This window comes from Dasypus novemcinctus, chromosome 24 (assembly GCF_030445035.2).
Source record: "Dasypus novemcinctus isolate mDasNov1 chromosome 24, mDasNov1.1.hap2, whole genome shotgun sequence".
NCBI classification, from domain to species: domain Eukaryota; kingdom Metazoa; phylum Chordata; class Mammalia; order Cingulata; family Dasypodidae; genus Dasypus; species Dasypus novemcinctus.
Genome location: NC_080696.1, coordinates 17,110,948 through 17,133,956, shown reverse-complemented (window position 1 = coordinate 17,133,956; position 23,009 = coordinate 17,110,948). Strand labels below are relative to the sequence as shown.

At 45.4% G+C, this 23,009-nt stretch overlaps 1 protein-coding gene across 3 annotated transcripts in view; it reads right to left on the bottom strand.

Moving 5' to 3' along the window:
* The window catches only part of DTD1 (D-aminoacyl-tRNA deacylase 1), a 220,867-nt gene that overhangs the window by 145,670 nt on the left and 52,188 nt on the right, over positions 1-23,009 (bottom strand). The window contains exon 5 of one of the 3 annotated variants that reach the window (XM_071211573.1): positions 19,256-21,912. The exons of the other annotated variants lie outside the window; for them this stretch is intronic. Within the exon in view, the coding sequence (XP_071067674.1) occupies positions 21,676-21,912 (237 nt within the window). The 3' untranslated portion in view covers positions 19,256-21,675. Of the gene's footprint in view, positions 1-19,255; positions 21,913-23,009 lie in introns of those variants that run through there. 3 annotated transcript variants of the gene reach the window in all.

Below are 23,009 nucleotides of genomic sequence, written 5' to 3'. Positions count from 1 at the left end.
ATTTCCGGGTTTGTCTGCGGTGGCAGCTAGTATTTCTTAAAACAACCCCAGGAAGCGGATGTGGCTCAAGGGATAGGGCTTCCACCTACCATATGGGAGGACCCGGGACTCCTGGGGAAAAAAGAAATAAAGCGTGCCTGCACGGTGAGCCAGTGCCCACGTGGTAAGCCAGTGCCCATGAGGCAAGCTGAGTGCCCACATGGCAAGAGTGCCTGCGCGGTGAGCCAATACCTGTGCAAGTGACTCATGCAGCAAGATGATAACTCAACAAAAGAGAGACAAAGGGGAGAGTCAAGGTGAAGTACAGCAGAAACCAGGAACTGAGGTGGCACAGCTAACAGGGAACCTCTCTCCACATCAGAGGTCCCCAGGATCAAATCCCAATGAATCCTAAAGGAGAAAAAATGAGAAGACCAAAAAGAGAAAGAGATACAAAAGATCACACAGTGAATGGATACAGATAGCAAAACCAGCAGGGGGAAGGGGAGGGGGAGGGGGGAATTAAATAAGTAAATAAATCTTTTTTTAAAAATCATGATAAAACTATGTCTACTTAGAGAATAATTAACTTAGAACTTCCAAGAAAAAAAGCACAAGTGCGGAAAGTTATACAGTCATCATAAAATCTCCACAAGGGAGAATAAAAATATCCAAACCTCCTTCACATTTGGACGTTTCCTCCATTTAGCCTATAGAAATATTTACATGGGTTGGCAGAGACTGATATATAAGGATGTTTACTCTGCCACTGCCTGTTTGCATTAGGAAAAAACTGAAAACTAAGGTCTAAAAAAGGAAGAGACTACAGAAACTCAATGAAATATTCTCTCTGAGTCCCAGCACCCTGCCCCTGAGGTCCGTTGTGCCCACACTTCTCTTCAGCTGGACTCCAAGTCCCAGGAAGGCAGCCACAGTGTCGAGTGATAGTGCCTACAGCCAAGCACATCCACAGGAGATGTCTGATAAAAGTGCATCTTCTGGGAGCCTTGAGAATCACTGATATATGGTGGTCTGTTATTCTATTCCATGTGAATTTTCTAGAATACCAAGTTTTTAAAATATATATATCAGGGAGCAGATGTGGCTTAGGCTGTTGAGTACCTACTTCCCATATAGGAAGTCCCAGGTTTGGTTCCCCGTGCCTCCTAAACAAAAAACAAACAAAAACAACCAACTCAGAGGAGCCACTGGGGCTCAGTGGTTGAGCACTGGCTTCCCACATACAAAGTCTCGGGTTCAATCCCTGGCCCCAAGTACCTCAAAAAGAAAAAAAGGTATATATCAGAAATACTGCCATAATTAAAACTGACTAACTCTTGCAATAAAGAGAAATTATTAAGCTCACTAAAAGAGGCAAGAAAAGTAACCCAGGCAGATAACGCAATTAGTCTAGCACATCAATTGTTAGAATGGATTGGTAACATTAATTCATTAATCTACTATGATCAGGCATATAAATTCAGTGGTAATCAAAGCTATTTTATTTCATAATGTAATTTAAAAAAATAAATAAATAATTTTTTTAAAAAAAGATTAAATTAAAAAAAAAAAAAGCTATTTTATATCTAGATTAACTGAAGAGAGTTCATGACCTTGTCTGAAAGACAAAGATACTGATTTGGAAGCATTCCCACTAGACCCTCATTTCCTGGACTATATTGCAGACCCTAAAATTCAGGGTTCTTGTTTTATCAATGTTACTGGAATTAAATTTAAATGAGGGAAGAGGATTTGGCTCAACTGATAGAGCATCCGCCTACCATATGGAGGGTCCAGGGTTCAATACCCAGGGTCTCCTGACCCATGTGATAAGCTGGTCCACGCACAGCGCTGCCACACACAAGGAGCACCGTACCAGGCAGGGACGCCCCCGTGTAGAGGAGCCCCACATGCAAGAAGTGCACCCTGTAAGGAGAGCCGCCCCACGTGAAAACAAGCATAGCCCGCCCAGGAGTGGCGCCGCACACATGGAGAGCTGATGCAGCAAGATGACGCAACAAAAAAGAGATGCAGTTTCCCGGTGCCACCTAATAATGTAAACAGACGCAGACGAACACACAGTGAATGGACACAAAGAGCAGACAACGGGGCGGGGGGTGGGGGCGGAGGGAACAAATAAAATAAATCTTTAAAAAAATTAAAAATAAGAGCAAATGGCCAGGATATGAATACACAACAACAGCTGGTTCCAAGGAGGACCAAGTGCCACCCTCTGGTCTGAGAATTTCTGAGCCTTTACTTGTTTAAACAGACCATATCCTTGATCAGAAAGATCCTGTTTCCATTAGTTCAATCAGCAGAAATCTGAGGCAGTGTGATCTGAAAGACTGTCCTCTGTTGGAGTCTAGTTTTGTTCTTCATAGCCATGTCACATGACTTTGAACAAGTCCCTGAAGGTGATGGCCAAGCTTCTCTCACAGTGGTTGTGAGAGTCACGTGCGTGGATGTTAGTTCTCAAATTTGTTTTTAACAATGGTAGTCTCCTCTTCATTATAACTGCCCTTCGCATAAAATTATTTCATTTTTCAAGAGCAAAGTTTACTTTCAGAATTCTATATTTCCAAACTGTTTCCCAAACCTTCATTAAAGAGAGAAAGAGAGAAATAGAGAGAGAGAGAGAGAGAGAGAAAGAAAGAAAGAGAAGAAAAAAGTAAGAAAGGGAGGGAGGGAGGGAGGGAGGGAGGAAGGAAGGAAGGAAGTCTATTGGAAAGAACACTGAAACTACAATCCAAAGTAAAGAACGTTGATTAGAAATCTGAGTTAGCATCTGTATACCCATTTTTTGTTGTTAAAGATTTATTTTTATTTATTTCTCCCCACCACCCCCCACCACCTGGTTGTTTGAGCTCACTGCCTGCTCTCTGTGCCTGTTCGTTGTGTGCTCATCTTCTTTTTAGGAGGCACCAAGAACCGAACCCAGGACCTTCCCATGTGGGAGGGAGGGGCCGATGCCTTGAGCCACCTCTATTTCCTGTATGCCTTTTAAATAAACAGATTATTTGCCTAGCTGATATACCTCTCACGTTAATTATGGGCTATTAATAAGTAATATTATTTGGATTTCATAAGCTGTTTTAATTTTTTTAGAGTATTATTATTACATACTCAAAAACCAAACTCAACCATTGCTCTCATATATTGGTATGCTTTAATTAATATTTAAGTTCAAAGAAAGATAATTTATGAATGTGTTGATCATTCTTTAATTCTAATATTAGCTAAGATGGTATCCAACCGCAGCAGTCTGATCCCATTTTGCCTCAGGAAGCCTCAGACACGCTGGAGAAGATTCTATTTCCAAAGCAGGTCAGTCAACAGCTGCTCCCACGAATCTCTCTCTCCTCTAATCCCCATATATTCAGGCCCTAAGCAGACGAGAGAGCCTACCACATTCCATAGTAAAGTCCCTCTGACAAAAACCTACAACTTATCATATTATTACTTTTGATCTCACCCAGTGTCTGCATAGTTTTACTGGCTCCAAAGTGTTTTTCTTACCGTTTCTCACCTTTCCACTGCATCATACAGATGTAAATTCCTACAAAGCTCGGATGCACTCCACAGGTGCTGCCTGGGTGGCAACGTGGACCTGGCGGGACCCCTTTCCACAGTCAACCTCACCCCACCCCGCTCAAGGTCACCTGTGAGACAGAGTCCCAGACAGGACCACGAGGGCTACTGCACATGCCCCTGGAGGCGTGCCCCTCACGGTCCACTGAGGCCCTTCAGGCCGGACCTGGCTTGGTCCCAAAGTGGGAGGGGACCACCCCAGGCTCATCCTGCAGGCCTCTGACCAGAAGCAACAGGAACCAGGAAGGAAGAGGGAGGTCAGGGTTTCGCCTGCCTTTTCATCTTCCCAGGAGCTACCCCATCAGATGCAAGACAAGAAAAGAAACAGGACTTTTCTCCCCCTGCTTCGGAGGATACTTCAGCTTCACCATTATTATTTTCCAGCAAATATTTATAAGGAATCCCCCAAAAGGCCTAGTAGTGTATTTAGTTTTAAGGACAGGGTGCATCAAAATGTGCAGACTAAATGCAGACTCCTCTGAGGGCCTGCACCCAGGCCCCTCGGCACACCTCCCATGTCAGCACCAGCTGCTATGGACAGGCCAGGCAAGCTCCAGCCCAGCTGGTGGCCATTCTTCCTCGAGGAGGCTCTGAGGGCCTTCTGGGAAGGCCTGGGATCTTGCTCGTCTGCTCAGGCAGCCAATGGGGACAGGACCCAGTGGAGAAGGGCCCATCTCAGGAAGGCTCTAGTGGAAGCAAGCCGCCCATGCCCGTAGACATCAAGGGCACATCCTCTGTCGGCATTTGCCCCCTCCCTGCCTCACTCTCTGGTTTCCTGGGATCACCTCCCAAATAAACTACCAAGGGGTCTTGGGCCTCACCTCTGGGGGCCAAAACTGAGCTGGTCTAATGCTTGTGAAAGACTTCAGCAGAGCCACAGTGAGATACAGGGGTATAGGCAGGAAGCGCTTTCATCTGCACGGCAGGGGTGGGGAGACACTGGCTGACACCCCAACCCAGAACACGGGCCACAGGATTCCACGGCCAGACTTCAGTGACCTTTACCCAAATATGCACACGAGGGACTGTCAATTAGCACAGGGGGAGGAAGCAATGGTTTTTCATTAATGAGATGAATGGTGTTCAAAATAAATGACAAGACTGCTGACTATGATGGAGCTGGACTCAGATGTGACCTTTCTATACATGCCTCTTCTGTCACTTTTACTGAACCTGTGGTTGGTGCTAGGGATGGTATATACTCAGGGGACTTGCATTTCTGAACTGCCCATTTGCCAGCTGGGCCCTGAGACTTAGCAGAGTTGCAACTCCTACTCTCTGGTTCATTGGACTTACCCAGGTCAGCTAACAGGGAGATGGGATGGTCAACCACCACACCAGGGAACCAAGAGTGCCTACACCTGCAAGCAGAAGAATTGTGTCCATCATCCATGTGGAATTTAAGCCCCCTCTTGATCTAGAGGTGGAATAGACATCACCATCCCAGGGGCCACAGAATGGAGGAATAAAATATGAATTAGAATGGACTTACTGATATTCTACTATAAAACTATTGTGACTAGTAATAGAAGAAATTGTAGCATTGAGGTGGAGAAAGTGGCCACAATAGTTGCTGAGGGCAGGGAGAGGGAAGAAGAGATGTGATATGGGGGCATTTTTGGGACTTGGAGTTGTCCTAAATGATATTGCAGGGTTAGATGCTGGACTTTATATATCCTGCCATAACCCACTGAATGTACTAGGGGAGAATGTGAACTACAGGGTAAATTATTATCCATGTGGTGCAGCAGTGCCCCAAAATGTGTTCACTGAGTGCGATGAGTGTGCCACAATGAAGGGGGAGGTTGTTGGTGTGGGAGGAGTGGGGGGCAGGGGTGGGGGGTATACAGGAACCTCTTATGTTTTTTAATATAACATTTTTTGTGATGTAAATATCTTCAAAATAATACAATTTAAAAAAATGATGGGGGTGGGAGGGTGGGGAGTGGGTTATATGGGAACCTCATGTTTTTTAATGTAACATTCTTTGTGATCTATTAACTTTAATATAAGTAAGTATAAAATTAAAAATAAACAAATGTTGATACATATTAATAAAGCACAAAATTTAAAAAATAATAATAAGTGGCTAGAAATCCTGCACATGCACTTCCATCCCTACACAAATAGAAGAATCTGGCAAGCCTAATCCTTTGGAACTGCGTTCCTGCCCTAGAAACACTCCCAAAGGAGTGATTCTCGATGGCTCCAACAAGCATGCACATTGTAATCACCTGGAGAGCTTTTAAAAGGCTTGATGCTCAGGTCGTGCTCCTGAAAAATTTCAGTTGACTGGTCTCAGGGTGGGGCCCGGGACGTTCCAGGTTCTGCTGGGACCCAGGACCCGGGACCAGGGCCAGGAGTGCAGTCAGTGGAGCCCCGCAGAGAGGGCACAAGATGCAGAGAGACAACTCTGAAAGTCAAGGGGAACCCTCTCTTTGCCAGAATGTACTAGAAGCAAGGATCCACAATAGGTGAGAAGAAGATAAAGGGATTACACACCAATGAATGGTTCGTTTTACATAAATGGGCTCACACTACCTGAATTCTTTTGTGGTGTGCTTGTTTCATATAATAATAGAGCTACTATATTTTTCAACCTAAGTGTATATCTCTCTACTGCATTCAATTTTTTAAAATGACTAATCAGTTGTCACAACCCCTTTACTGAAAGCCCACATCTTGCCCACTGATTTGAAATGCTATCTTTATTAGATAACAAACTTCCCATAAATAATCAGGTTCTTTCTCAGATGTCTCTTCTAGTCCACTAATAGGTTTCTCTCTTGCTCTGCCAACACCATCCATTTTCATTACTATAGTGCTGTAATACGTTTTGGTATCTAGGAAGGCCAGTACCCTCTGTGGGATTCTTAAAAATTACATTTCTCTCTATAATTCAACTGGAATTTATTTTAAGGTATGGTATAAAGTAAGGCTCTAAAATGATTAATTTTACGTAATTGCCAACGAGTTGCCTAATTACCACTTATAGAGAAATCTTTCCACCTTCCATTAATTTGTAAAGCCTATTTTATCACACAGTACAGTCTAAATAGTAAATACCACACATTCAATTATGAACTGCCTGTGCCTTCCTTTAATTGTTCTAAGATCCCTGACCTTGAGGAGCATATTAAAATATCATAATATATGCTAAATTATTATGACATAATATATTGTATTATATAATAGGCAATAAAAAAATAAAACCAATCGATAGTTATGATATTTTAGAAGGTAATAAATCCTATTGAAAAAGTAAGAAGTGAAGGGGGGAGTACAAGCAAGGATGGGGTGGGGGAGTAGGGGCATACTGCAGGACAAAGGAGACTGGCCAGGGCAGGGGCCCAGAAGCATGAGGGATGGGGGGCAGGGGCAGACTGCAAGACAAAGGAGGCTGGCCATAGTAGGGGCCAGGAAAAGGGAGTGTGGGAGCAGGAGCAAGCCGCAGTGTGACAGAAGGTGGCAGGGCTGGCTCCGTGCTCATGTGGCCTGTAGAGGTGCACAGGGTTGCATGCTTGGCAGGGCCTGTACTTCCTCATCCTTCAAGACTCAACTCAGATGTCTGTTATCTGCCCATGGATCTCTTTTCTGACAACAGTCCCCCACCCAGGCACCCCAGATCCCACTGTGCTCCCTCAGCACCAGGCTAAGTCCTCTTAGAACTGTCCCATATGATTTTCATCTCCCTGAAGTAGGAGCCTCATGTAGAAAGAAACCTGGCCTTATTCCTCTTTCCATAACTAAAATGGAATCTGGCACATGAGAAGGAATCAACAAAAATTTGTGAAAAGGAGCCAAATTGAGGTAACTGGCCCATATATAGCTATGGGTCAAGTACAGAAATTAGCCTCTCACTCAAAGCCAATGAAAACATCAATTTGTTTTGGAAGATACACATTCCCAATGCAAATGTGAAGTCACTTGCATTTGTTATTTATGAAGTACTCGGCCTTTGAGACTTTCAGGTTGATTGATTAGAGAAGTAGAGAAAGACAGAATTCCTTTCCCCCACTATCACGCTTTACTTTGTTCTGCTGAGCTGCAGTTAAAGCCAAAACGTAAGTGGTTCACCTCACAAGGTCAAGGGAGGTGAACCCAACATGCGCTCAGGTCTATTCAGCTCATTACCATTTACCCCACCTCTTCCAGCATCTGATTTCCATTGAGTGCTCAGAGCCCGAAGCCTGCACAGCTCCTTATGTCTCCAGATTTCAAAACCACTTTGGGTTTGGGTTTCTTTTGGAGAATAAAGGCTAAGGAAAAAACATTATCAACAATGAGCAAACAAGGGCCATTGGGAAGGAGGCCCTACAAACCACCACCTATCAAAACAGCAGAATCAAAGATTTCTCCAGCTAGCCCCCAGCAGATCCACTTGGCCTGAGCCTCTCGCCTGCCACAAAAAGACACTGATCCCCAAATCCAGGGGGTTCTGCCAGCCCAGCAGACTTTTGACTTCTCTCTTCTTTCTTTCAAACTTCTCAAGGGCCGTCAGGAGAGAAAAACTGGAGAAAGAAGGAAAAGGCCTTTTGTGTATTTCCCCAGGCTTCAATCAAGATGCAGAAGGGGGAATGGGTAGGTGAATGGTGACTGGGGCTCCAAGAAGCCCAGGGAACCCTTTTGTCCCCACGGGCTCCGGGGACAGGTTTGGGAGCACCAGCATCCACCTGCAGCTGGAAAAAAAACCTTTCTTTTCAAGTCTTTAATGGCTCTTCCCTTCTACACAGGGCACTTGAGCGTCTTAAGGGGACCATGACAGACCAAAGCCCACTCACCACAGGCCTGGACAGCCGCAAAGAGGCAGTCCACAGTGACGCCTCCGTGGCTGCCCTGCTCCTTCCCCGCTTCCTCTTTTGGAGGGCTCTGGGCACTCCTTCCACTGGCACCTACAAGCCGTCAAGAACCCTGCAGGGCGCCCAAGCCCTGGACAGCATCGCTGCAAGTGCCAGACATCCTGCATCCCCAAAAAGGACAAAACACACTTGGAACTACTATCTACGCCTGGAATCCTAAACCAATTACTAAAGCAGCTTCTGTCCACTCGCTGGATGCTTAAACACTGACATCTCATTTTTACAGCCTTAAGGGATATAGCGCTTCAACCACTATGGAAATGAAGCCACAAAAGCCCCCACTAGCTTCTGGTGATGGTTGCAGGATGGAGCCACAGGCCTCTTATCCTTACCAGTAATCCAGGCATCGGAACGTAGAAAACGAAAGCCATATTCTCACCAAACGCCACTGCAGCCAGGACTAGGATCCCACTGTAGCATGTGGTTGCTGTGTATTCCACTGTGAACAGGCAAGCAGGAAGGAATTCTCCCAGGAGCTTATTTTGCATTAAAGAAGAAACACATGACACACCCACCAACAGGCGCTTCCTTTCTAGGAATGGAGACCAAGTCTCCAAAGCTTGCAGGAGCTGCTACTTAAGGAGACCGGCATTTTCCAGAATCGGTGGGAAAATGCAACTGGCAGTGCCTTTGCTTCTGGCGGATGGTTCCAACCACTGGAGGACACCCACCCATGTCTCTCCCGGCCAGCGTGTGAAGGAGGAGCCAAGCCTCTTCTCCAGGTTTCCATTTCCTCCGGTGAAACATGAGATGCTTCAGTGTAACTCCTGGTACAGCCTATGTTATCGTTCCTGAGTCCTGATTTTTTTTTTTAAGGAAGCCCCTATTTCCTGTGTTTCGGTGAAGTGAGACAGGCTCTGATCTGATTCCTTTCCATTGCCTTCCCTTGATGTGCCTAATGTCACTCATGAGCATGGAAGTGATTTAGCCCAAATCTATCCTGGGTATTTCAATAGGCAGGGAAGGAATTCCTGAATGCACTTCTCATCTTCCCCAATGCCAGAGCCAAGTAAGGGATCCAAGATGAGAAAGACTCTACACGGGTTCCTAGCAATTCTTTTAGGTCTATTATTCTTAACCTTTGGTGATTCTTCTTCCTGTTGCATATCATTAAATTCATTAAGATAAGAAAGAAGCCTACAAGAAAAGTTGGCTCAACCTATTTAGCATTTTATTCACTGTTCACATCTGGGTGGCAGGCCTACATTTTCCATTTTTAATATCTGATGATTTTCCCAGAATAAAATTTTGAGGACGATTTTATATTATCAATAATTCTGAGTAAGCAAAACACTAACTTTGAGTACGTCCCAAAGAAATGCCCAGTTTAACCATTTATTGAATGAGATGACAACGTTACTGACTTAAAGATTCAGAGGCAATATTAACATGTGCTAAAGCTGAACAGTGTGGCATTATTCTCTATACTTTTGGTAAGTTTGAAGTATTTCTAATTTTAAAAATAACAATAAAATTTCATTGCCTAGAAAGGTCTACGTCCACAAAAGGAAACATAAGCAATGATGATTTTGGCATCATCATTAGTAACAGTAAAAAACTCCCAAATAACCCCATAAGTCCTGCAAAAGAAGAATGGGTAAACAAAATGCAGTGTTTCACGGGACAGACACCTACCTGGCAGTGAAGAGGACAGAACTAGCTGTACATGGACCAATTCAACAGCACTGCTAGGTGGGGAGGAAGCAGGTTTCAGAACAGGGTATGCAGTATGGTTCTGCAATGGATTGGATTGTGACCCCAAAAAGACACGTCACATACCCCTGGTCCCTCGAATGTGAGCCTATTTGGGAAAAGGATGTTATTAGTAGAGATGTGGCCAAACTGGATTAGGGTGAGCCCTAAGCCACTAAGACTGACACCCTGATAAGGAGAGGAATATGGACACAGAAGAAGAGAAGAGAGAGAAGACAGGCACATGACAGGCACATGACGGGGGCAGAGGACGCGTGGACTGCTGGCAAGCCCCTACGAGACCCGCAGGCTTGAGGGAGGGCCCCGGCCGTGTGGCCCTGTCGGCATCTTCACCTCCGACTTCTGGGCTCCAGAGCTGTGGAGCCACAGACTGTTGTTTTAAGCCCCCACTCTGTGCTGCCTTGTTACAGCAGCCCTGGGGCCAAAGTAAGACAGGGAACGATTAGGTAAAGCGTGTGCACGTGTGCACACACTCACACTCACACACACACCCTGAGTCTAAGCCTAAGGAAACAGCAGACAAACCCAGATTGAGGGGTGTTCTTCAAAAGAGCCGGCCTGGAGTTGAGGCCATGAAAATTAAGGAATGACTGAGGAACTGATGAAGGAGACTAAAGAGATAGGACAATTAAATGCAAACCAACAATTCTGAATTGGATCCTTTCGCAGCCAACTGGACCCATTCACATTATAAGGATAACTGGTGAAACCTGAATGGGGCAGAGACTTGGATGGCAGTAAATGTCAACGGTAATTTTCTAATTTTGTTTTATTGCAAGAAATACACACCAGTGTGTCCAGGGGTGACAGGGTACCCGGTCAGGAACTACTCTCAAGGAAAACCGCCTGACATACAGTCATCCAGAAATACAGTGTATTTTGTCTGAATATATATAAACGTGGGTACATACCTTTCAATGAAGTCTGGAACCCACCAATGGGGTTACTCCTGGGAATGAGAGACTGCAGTCAAGAGCGTCTTTAGTGTATCTTAAACTTCTAATTTTTTAAAGGATATTGATTTTATGTATTATATGTGTAACAAAAATTCATATAATAATGCTATTTTATGGACTCATGAGAAAAATAAAAGGCAGGAAAAGAACTGTTTCTATAAAAATACCTTTCTACCCAGGAATCCTATAAAAGCTTACTATTAAAAAATAACATCTCTAAATTGGTACTCTCCAGTTAATATATTGCTTGCTTTAAATAAATTAATAAATAAACAGACTCTTCCCAAGAGAAAACAAAGCGGGCAAAGGGACATGGTGAAACTTAAGGAAAAAAAGAGTCCACAGGGTATAAGACCAGACCTGGTCTGGATCTTAAAATGAACTTTTATAGAATCATACTTATCCCCTGAAGGCTTCCTGACCCAACCATGGCACCAGCAGCTAAAAGGAGCCTTGGCCTCCCGCTGCAGTCAAACAGCACTGCGATTCCTGGACAGAGCCACTGCTCTGTCCAGGAATCACGTGAGCAGCGTGTTCCTGACTCAGCAGGAGGAGTGGGAAATGGCAGCAAAGCTGCAGACTCAGATCTCCCACTACAGAAATCGAGGCTTCCAGGCTTCACTCTCAGGATTAAAAATAGGAAAAGAAAGCGACCTCACATTTAATGGAAAGTAGTCCAAGGAACACAATTTATGTGAGGAATCTTCATAAAATTGCTATCCTCTTGGCTCTTATATTGACAAAAGTCACTAAGATGGCGGAATAAGTGGCAGAGCAATTAGGCTGCTTCACAGTAGGAGTGGCTACTGTGAGACTCCTGACCTACCAGCTAGGGACACCTTAGCACCTGCAACCCACTCCGGTCCCAGAATTCACCCTCTGGCCACTGGAGCCACTGCCCCTGCTTCCAGCTGTCATTTCCCATGATCCCCAAAATCCATGCAGGCCAGGAAACATACTTTTTCCAAAAACAGTTCTGCCCTCACACCCCAGCCCTGTGCCTGTCACCACACCGGCCTTCCCTCTACTGGTCACCCCAGAGGCTCCCGCTGACCCCTCTGCCTAGCAAGTCCATCCCAGAGCCTGCATGGGGCTCCTTCTCAGCTCATGTCCTGCCTCAGAGACGCCTTCCCAACAACTGTACCTAAGGCAACTGGCCCCCACGCACAGCGTTCTCTAGCACCTCTTCCCTTTTTGATTTATGTAGTTGCCAATTTAAATTATACTTGTTTTTATCTATTTCCCCGCTACAGCATAAGCTCAATGAGGGCACTAGTTGGTTCAATGCGGAACCCAGAGGCAGGACTAGCACAGCAGAGGCACCCTGTATCTACTGGGTGGATGGGTGAGTGGATAGATGGATGGATGGACAGACAGACAGATGGAGATGGACAGGGAGATGGGTGGTTAGACCAATGGGTGGGTAGGCAGGTGCTATAAATGAACAAACTGACAAATGAGCATGGGCTCTTATCAAGTGCACAAACCACTAAGAAATCAGCGTCACACCACGCAACGGGGACTCAGGCAGCCACTGAGGTAAACATTCTGAATGAAGCACTATCTGAAATGGAAGCCTGAAAGATGGGAAGAGACATCAATGGGGAAGACAGGAGAGGAGTTCATTTCAGGTGGATGAACAGAAAGAAAGGAGAAAAAAAGGTGATGCTTATTAAGAAAGTAAATAATCTACTAAACTATCCTATAACTCAATGTGAAAAGCTTTTTACCATGAATTTAACAAGAAATACACCATAAACTATGAACACTTTACAATTTCCTATATGTGTTTAAATATAAATGATTAGCACACTGCTCATCAAAGCCTAAACATTATAAAAATGTGCAGTGCAAAGTGTAAACTATAATGTAAACTACTGACCATGGTTAGTAGCAATGCTTCAATATACGTTCACCAATTGTAACAAATGTACCACACTAACGAAGAATGTTGTTAATGGGGAAAAGTATGGGCAGGGGGGAAGGGTATATGTGAAGCCCCCTATATTTCTGATGTATCATTTAGGTAATCTAAAGCTTCTATAAAAATAAAATAAATTTTTAAAAGCCTGGGAAGCAGACATGGCTCAACTGATAGAGCATCTGCCTACCATATGGAGGGTCCAGGGTTCAATCCCCAGGGCCTCCTGACCCATGTGGTGATTTGGCCCACGTACATCACTGATACGTACAAGGAGTGCCATGCCATGCAGGGGCACCCCCACGTAGGAGTGCCCCCATACATAAGGAGTGCACCCCGCAAGGAGAGCTGCCCCATGTGGAAAAAAAAAAAAGCACAGCCTGGGAAGTGTTCTTGGCCCAATGGATAGGGCACCCACCTACCACATGGGAGATCCGTGGTTCAAACCCCGGGCCTCCTTGACCCATGTGGAGCTGGCCCATGTGCAGTGCTGATGCAAGGAGTGCCGTGTCACACAGGGGTATCCCCTGCGTAGGGGAGCCCCATGCAGAGAGCTACCCAGCGCAAAAGAAAGTGCAGCCTGCCCAAAAATGGCGCCGCAAACACTGAGAGCTGACACAACAAGATGACACAACAAAAAGAAAACACAGATTCCCAGTGCTGCTGATAAGGATAGAAGCAGTCACAGAAGAACACACAGAGAGTAGACAACTGGGGAGGGGGGGAGGAGGAAGGGGAGAGAAATAAATAAAAAATAAATCTTTAAAAAAAAAGCACAGCCTGCCCAGGAGTGGCACCACACACACACACAGATGACACAGCAAGATGATGCAACAAAAAGAGATGGAGTTTTCCAGTGCCACCTGACAATGTCAGCAGACACAGAAGAACATATGGCAAATGGACACAGAGCAGACAACATGGGAGAAGGGGAGAGAAATAAATAAAAATAAAGCGTTAAAAAAATTTTTTTAAAGCCTAAACATTCACGTATTTCATTAAATTCTAGTTCTCCAACCAGAGCCTTAAGCATTGGTCATCCTGGGTTTTTATTCTAGTTCCATCAATACACTGACAGAAGAGTAAGGCATTTCATTTCCAGTACCCCGAAAACCGAGAGAACAACTTCTTAACTGTAAATTGCTTTCAACTAACGACCACAAGAGGCTGCATCACAGCATTCTTGCTTAGCCACGGAGCAATCCTTGTGCTGGGTTCATCTCTCTCAAGAAACAAGATATATTCCACTAGCTCTGTCACTCAGCGTCGTGGCCAGGCATCAGTCACAGATCTATTGAGCTGCCATTGCTCTGTTGGCTCTTCTTGGACACACCTGTAATCGCATGGAGGCACCAGGCTCTGGGAAGAGCTTCATCACTGCTGAGGGGCGGGGGGCTTGGCAGCCTGCAGGGGCGCCGATGAATGAGAACAGCCTCCTACGTGACCTCAGCCGTCAAGCCCAGCCATCCTGCCTACTGGCAGCTAGGGAAGACAGGGTGTAAATTCCGCTGGGGGAGGGAAGAATGGGGAGCAGGTGGTCCAGAAGAGCCACACCTGGACCAGATGATGCGGCACCTGCGCATCCTTCCTCTCCAGTGGTTCTCAAGTGTCAGCGTGCTGAAGAAACACACAAAAACCTAGTATAAACAGAAATCTGGTACCCTCTTGCCCTCCTATGCATACCCAGAACCCTTCGTTTCAATTTGTACCCCCAGTGGCTCTGATGCCAGCAGCCCACAGCCCAGGCTTTGAGGAACGCTCCTCCTGGGTTACTTTGGGGATATGACCCCTGCAAGTAGAACCGCCACCCCTACAGCATCCTCACTTCTTTGGGGCCTTCAGACAACCTGATAAAAGCCCTGGACCCTCTCTCTCAGCAAAAGGCACTTGCACACAAACATACAAACAAAACTTGGGGGGCAAGTTCAGGACAGTTTTTGTACCCCTAACAGCTCACCCTGACCCCTGGTCTAAGGGATCCCAATTCACAGCCCACTCACCTGTCCCTATCTTCTCTTAGAGACCAGATTAAAAAAGATAAGAAACCCCATGTCAGTCATTAAAGATTTCACCTACACTGCAGCAGGGTGGCAAAACACCTCTGTGTAGTTAAATGTTTCATCTACTGGGAGGACCTTTAAAAAAAAAAACTACAGGAAGAGCTGCATTTTTCATCTCTATCACTTCCAGATCATTCCTTTCTATTAGTAATATAAGGTTTTGAACAAACTTTTCTACAAAATACCACTGGCCAAACACTTCTACAATTGCCTGGGACTATGATGCTCCCAACAAATTAGCCAATACGCTAAGAATTCCCAGTTAAAACCTTGAGTCTGTATAATTAAATTACTGCTGTGCCCAGTGTATAAATCCATGGAAGGATAATCTTTACTTACCTCCCTTGGGAATAAAAAGGATGCTGCTAATCTTTGACAAATTAAGTCACTAAGGCAAGGAGTTTGCATTTTTTATGTGTTGTTTTTTTTTAAACCCACCTATAAATAAGATTAGAAGATTAAAAGAAGAATCCTGCCCCAAACACATACATAGGTACAAACAAAGCCCTTAAATGCACTAGCCCTTTAGTGTTCTAAGAGAATGGTCTAAAAGCAAAACAGATGTTTTGTTCTGGCTGGAGATTAGAAATATTTTCTGTGCCAAGGGTAGAAGAAGAGAAAATCACAGTTTTTAATTTACTTGCCATTCCTATAGCAAGGATCAAACTCTTTCTCAATTTTTGCAATTTTGACAACATATGCTATGAACTGCAGAAGGTAAGATGAAGGACAATAAATATATTAAAAAGCAAATAAATAAAGAGATCACTGGGCAGAAAGGCTTCTTTGTCTATGCTACACTAACATGGGACAACTATCTAAATGGAAACAAATTAAAATGCTCAACATAAAGGCCATCCTTTGCCATCTCCCCAAAAGCAGGAAGAAGCCGGCTTGCTTGGAGGCAGGGACCAGGCTCCCAACCCTTCTTTCCAGCCAGACACCCATGCCTCGGGCTGGGCACCCCGGGGCTCCCGAGGCACTCACTATGGACTCCCACTGTGGGGAGCAGGGCAGGGCTGAGGGAGGTCAGAGCCCACCCACCCTCTGTACCCACCCCACTCCCCAGAGGGCTGTGTTGATTTCCCAACTCTTAAAAACGTGGAAGTTCAGACCAAAAGGGTCAGCAGGCAGGTGCCAGCCTGGGCCTGCTGGGAAGCCTCCCTGGCAGCCGGTGAGGGCCCAGGAGTCCATGTCCCTGGCACGGCCACCATGACAGACACTGAACATCGGCAGGAGCAGTATGTCTCAGTCCCCACTTTTGTTGTAGTAACACTTCCCTGTAAACAAAGCAGGACTCTCATGCAACATCTGTTCAGTAAATAATGTGACAAAATGGGTAGGAATAATGGCATGATCTGGGTACCATTTTGGCAACTAGGCTTGGAAAAAGGTTTTTGTGGCAAGTCAATAATTTCAGCCTGGTTATAGGCCATAGAAAACTGGAAGCTGAAGCCAACCAAAACCGTGAAGCCAGAACCTAGGAAAAGGACTAACATGGGAGCGTGCGCATTAAATGAGTGTTCTTTTATGAAGAAATGCAAACTTACTGGCATCAGCCTAATTCCTTCCTATAGTCAGAATACTCCTCAGTAGGTCAGTCCCTCAAAGTGAAATGGGCAGTGATTCGAGACCACCCTTGTGCAGCTGCAGTGGGGTTGCCTGGCAGGACCTTGCCACCTGGGTCTTAGCCTGGCCTCCGTTCCACCTGCCAGATTCCACAGTACGTGTGGCCGAAAAGTGCCCCCTGCCACCGGATGTGCAAACAAGGGAAATCATATGCAGCTCTTTTTCCTCATCCCCCTTCTCTACCCTACCTATTTCTCCCTACAGAAGCCACAAATGTTTCAATCCAGACAGTTCAAGGTTGCCAAGCACAGGAAAGGATGCTTGCTGATATGGCAAGTGTGCAGAGAAAATTATAGGTGGACCGATGGCGAGATTCAGAAAAGGATAAAATTTAAAGCTCTGGTACCATTTTTCAAGGGTCAGCTCATCCCAGTGATCTGCCAATAAATCCACAAGTTAATCCAAAGATGGGTATTTATTCCTTTTTTTTTTCCCCCCAGCTCCTTCCCACATTTCAGTCTGGTAAGGTTTTCAATCACACTAAATAAATGAGACGATAAATAACTGATGGCAACATTATGAACTCAGTGGGCCCTGGGCCTCAGAGAAGAGCCCCTCAATTACAAAATGCCCCCTCTCTCCAGAAGAAACACCATGAGCTCCCACACACATCAATGTCAGGCCTGTGAGAGTTAGGAAAACAGATCCTCCTAAGGGGAGTGCATGTAAGATGAAAACAAGAGCAAGAATAAGTTCTACGGACAGGAACAGCTGACCTGGCTGTTAAACCCTACGTCTAGCCCCCCATGGAAGAATTCCTGCACTAGCAACATTTTGTAGGTAATAATCAAGATGGTCCTACCAGAATCGTGTTCTTCCACAATAATGCAACAGGGGAAATAGCTTCTGTTTAGTGCTCCTGAAACTGCTTTGCTTCTATGATCTGTTCCCTTTGGAAATATGTCCTGCAGATCAAGAACTTAAAAGTCTTCTCCACGGGCTTCCTACTGTCAGGACAGATCATGGGACCCTCACAGCAGCCTACAAATGCACTGGGTGAGCTGCTGATGTGGCTGGGGGAAAACACACAGAGGCTGCTGTGGCCAATTCCAGAAAACAAGGATTAAGGCTGGCAAACCACTGATTACCTTCTCCAGCCCAGAATTCACCAGCTGAGCTGTATCACCCATAAATAGAGCTCTGGGACTCATACAAATGAGAATCTACTCGGATTTGAAGTACAAGTCGGAAAAACAATAAGGAAGAGTGCCTTCTGCTCTTTGTATCCTTACAGAGCAGAGAAAACCTCCGGTCCCTGGGGAGGCCTGCCCTGCTCAGCGCCAGCTCCCTTGGGCCTCAGGCTCTTCCCTGGCAGCACTGCTCACCCGCCCCATGCGCCTCCAAGACAAAGTACACGCCCCGGCAGCCTCCTGGAGCATGGCAGGGAGCAAGACGCACGGCACTTCAGGTATAGGAAAGGGTGCATAGACAAGAAGCAGGGAAATGGGGTGGTAACAGCGGTTGCAAGTGCTGTGAAAGAAAGCATGAGAGAAGCCAGGGGGAATATGTGAGATTAAGGGAGAGACGCTGAAACTGAGACCAGAGCCCAGAGGTAGCAAAGAGCTCAGCCTACTCTTAGAGAAGAGGCAAGAGTAGGTGAAGTGAAGGGATGGAGAGCAAGATGGCCAGAGCAGGCGGAGAGTGCTACAGAAGCCTGGTCATTCCGGCCTGGTAAATGACTGGAAAAAAATTAGATTTTCATCTGAATGCACTTGGAAGGCACCGGAGGGTTTTAAGGAGTGTGACAGGATGGCCCTGAGACCTTGTGACAGTTTCTAAGCTGTCCTATGCTGACATTTGCCTTTCAGGTTTTGAGGCCCTTTTCTCTCCCTGAGGGCAGCACTGAGTCCCGCACAGCATTTCTTGCTCTTCCTCACAGTGCCGAGCACAACGACACACGCTAAAGAGACATGTGTACACACATACACACAAACATTCAGAAATACACAATATAGTCATTGTTCAGATGACCTATATTTTAAAACTTGCCAAAAGAATGATTTTCCTGCAATGTATGTGGTTTTCACTATGTTTGAATATAATTGGGGAAAACGATTAAGAATTAAAAGCCCAACTGACAGAAATGGGTGTTAAACTATCAGTAAAAGAATCCGCTCTGGACTTCCTACCAACACAAAATGCAAACAAATTAGCAGTGTGTGACGGGAGGAACTCGCTTCTGAGTGAGAAGGGCAGGGCCAGGCCCTGCACACAGCCTCAGGGCACACGCCAGCACCATGCCAGGAAACAAGGGTCCCTTCCATGCCTACCCGTCGCCACCTAGTGGAGAACTAGAGGAACAAAAGAGATTCGGGCAATTTTCTAGAGTCTGAGACTTCTGGGTGTGAATTAACTGGTACAGATAATTGAAATTAGCACAGGACATTCATGCATTTGAAAGTAAAGTAAAGTTCCTAAAAGTTCTTAACAGTAAATGACTTTTTTTTTTAAATTTTATTCATTTTGTAAAAATATTACATTCAAAAAATATGAGGTCACATTCAACCCCACCCCGCCCCCCCCCCCCCCCAGCAACACTCACTCCCATCATCATGACACATCCATTGCATTTGGTAAGTACATCTCTGGGCATCTCTGCACCTCATGGTCAATGGTCCACATCATAGCCCATACTCTCCCACGTTCCATCCAGTGGGCCCTGGGAGGATTTACATTGTCCGGTAATTGTCCCTGAAGCACCACCCAGGACAACTCCAAGTCCCAAAAACGCCTCCACATCTCATCTCTTCCTCCCATTCCCCATACCCGTCAGCCACCATGGCCACTTTTCCCACACCAGTGCCACATTTTCTCTGTGGACCTTGGATTGGTTGTGTCCATTGCACCTCTATGTCAAGAGGAGGCTCAGATTCACATGGATACTGGATGCAATCCTTCTGCTTTCAGTTGTAGGCACTCTAGGCTCCATGGTGTGGTGGTTGGCATTCTTCAACTTCATGTTAGCTGAGTGGGGTAAGTCCAATAAATCAGAGTGTAGGAGTTGAAGTTTGTTGAGGCTCAGGGCCTGGCTATCATATTGTCAGTCCAGAGATTCAAATCCCCTAGATACATCTTAAACCCCAGCACCAACTACACTTCCAGTAAAGTAGCATGAAAGCCTTGTGAAAAGAAATCCCATCTGTGTCCAGCTCCATCATGCAGAAACACCAGCTCCAAAGAAGGGCCAACTGACATGGCAGTGAACCCCATCTGCCATGACCCTAGAACATGTGGGTCTCTTTAGCCCTCAAAAGAATCAATACCTGGGGTTGTATCTACTTTATCTGTCTCTGAGACTCTGCTCATGTGTGCATAAGGGAAATCCTTCTGACATCCTCCAGACTCTTTTTTAGAGACTCATAGCCATATAAACTCATTCGTCCTTTCCATTTCCCCCTTAATTTAGGTCAAACAGCATTTTTAACTCCTGTTATTATATGTAGACCGGGATATCTGCCGGTCCATTAAATCCTAAGAAGTTAGCATGTCTCTTCAGAGGTTAAAAAAAAAAGGCCAATTTGTTGCCATTGTTTTTAAATAAGAAAGACTGCCAATTCCTAAAGATATGTGTCACTCTACACTCTACTTCCAGAAAAATATTTCTAAGGGAAAAAAAATTGACCAAAATTTTTCTTCAAATAGCTTTAAAGCAGAATAATAAGTAAAGACCAGAAAGTAATTATCCAATAAAGCCAGAGGGAGTAGATAGAGGCAAGAGGAAAACCAGGAGAGAGAGGAGTAGTGGACAGCAAGGCCCTCAGCAGAGTGCAGGAGGGAGTGGGCAAGAAGGGCAGGTGCTGCTGGGGGAGGGTCCTGGACAATGGCCAGGAAATTAGATAATGCAGAGGTACTGGGGACCTCATCCAGAGCATCTGCAGATCAGAGGACACTGAGGAGTGATCTAGAAGAGAGGAGGGAAGCGGATGTGGCTCAAGCAATTGGGCTCACGTCTACTATATAGGAGGTGATGCCCAGGGCCTCCTGGTGAAGGCAAGCTGGCCCATGTGGCAGTGCTGGCCTGCGCAGAGTACTGCCCCACACAGGAGTGCTGCCCCGTGCACGAGTTCTGGCCCATGTAGAGAGCTGGTGCAGCAAGATAACACAACAAAAGAGACACAGAGGAGAGATAATAAGAGACCCAGCAGATCAGGGAGCTGAGGTGGCACAAGAAAATGATGGCCTCTCTCCCATTCCGGAAGGTCCCAGGATTGGTTCCCAGAGCCGTCTAATGAGAATACAAGCAGACACAGAGGAACACACAGTGAATGGACACAGAGAGCAGACAATGAAGGGAGGGGGGAGAAATAAATAAAAATCTTAAAATAAAAAAGGAAGGAAGGAAGGAAATGGAGGCACTTTTTAAATGGAATTATGTGAGCATATTTAAAAGCCAATGGAGTCTGTTGTATATACATTTCCACAATTTAAAAAAAGAGAGACAATGACAATTAAACACAATACGTGATCCTAGATTGAATCTAATACTGGAGGAAAAAGGGCCCAAAAGGACATTATTGGGACAGATGAAAAAAAACAGAATTAGACTATCAGCTTGAGATCAATGATAAAGTTCTTGAACTTGATAACTGCTCTCAAGGTGGTTATAAAAGTGAGTATCTTCGTTCTTAGGAAATGTACATGGTAGTATTATGTGTTCAAGGAACGTTATGTATGAAACCTACTCTTGAATGTTTAGAAAACAGATGTTTCAAATGCTAAAACTGGTGGATTGGGGTATGGGGAAAGGGCTATGTTGGAGTTTCTCCATATTTTCTTATTATTTCTGCAATGGTCCTGTAAGTTTGAAATTATCTCAAAATAAAAAGTTTAAGGGGGAAAAAAAAAGCCAAATAGCATAAGATTGACGAGTGAGAGACCTCCTCCTGCCTTGACAGGAGCACAGCAGACTCAGTGCATGGAGCTGAGGACATGCAAAAGAGGGCGTCAAAGCCCAGGTGGGCCCAGCCTCACGGGCGTGACAGGGACCCACGCTCGGGGCGATGCTCTGCTGTCGCCATGGTGAAGTGCTCTCTGACTTCTGAACCAAGGGCCCCACATTTCTGCTCTGCACTGCGTCTCCCAGGTTCTGGGGCTGGCCGGTCCTGGCCTGTAGCGGGGCAGGAGGACGGGATGGATGGCCGCTGGCAGGAGCCTCTCTGGTGGGGGAAATGGGGCCAGCACGAACGTATGGTCTCTGTTCTCATCTGTTGTGGGGGAGCCAGAGGACACACAAGAGAATGAGGTTAAAACGTCAGAGAGGACGGAGAAATCTGGCAGACTCCTCACTCCACAGGTGATCAAGGATACCATCACCTGTAAGAAGGCAAATCAGGAACAAGTACCCCAAGAGGTATGACGTGACGCAAGAAGCGGGGCACGAGTCACTTTTGTGCTATTCCTACCAAAAGGCGCAACTTCAACATAATCGCAGCAGGCCCAAATCAAGGAACATTCTATAAGATAAGCGACCAGTACACTTGAAAAGTATCACAGTCATGAGAAACTAGGAAAAACTAAGGGACTATTGAAGAAGACTAAGGAAAATGAAAACCAAAGAAACTAAATGCAGTGTGGGTTCTTGGGTTGGATCCTGGAACGGAAAAAAAGAGCGGCAGAGAAAAAAACTAATGAAATTCAAATAAGGTTTGTAGTCTAATGAATAGTAATGTATTAATTTCAATGTCTGGATTCTGGTACTATGATCATGTAAAACAATAAAACTAGGGGAAGCTGGGTAAAGAGTATAGGGGAACTCAGACTACGTTTTCAACCTTTCTGTAAGTCTCAAATTATTGCAAAATAAGTTAAAGAGTTCATGTTGATTTTTCATTTATGATTTTGTAAAGGTTATCAATAATTCCGGGACCCTTGATTACCACCTTTGAGATCCAGGGCTGGTGTACCAGACGTGTTTCACGACCCCTGCAATCCAGAGAATCAGTACCAAAAAAGAAAGGTTATGTTCCCTTTCAGAATTATGGCTGTGAACAGGTCATGCCGCTTTAAGTTTATGTAACACTTCCCAACTGCTATTACATCATCCCACTTCACAGCATCCAACAGGGAGGGAAGAGGGTAGCACTGAACGGCCCTTCAGCCCTGCCTGCCCCTCGGGTGTCTCAGAGGCCGCTAAGTGGGTGCATTAATTAAAGCCTTTGGAGGTGTGGTGAGCGTGAGAGCTGCACCGGTTGCAAGGACTGTTACAGATTCTTTTCTCTGTTTTAATTAAAATCTTTTCTGCAAGCTTACAGAATTGGCAGCAAATCCTGGTCACACGTTACTTTAGAAAAATGAGGATTTA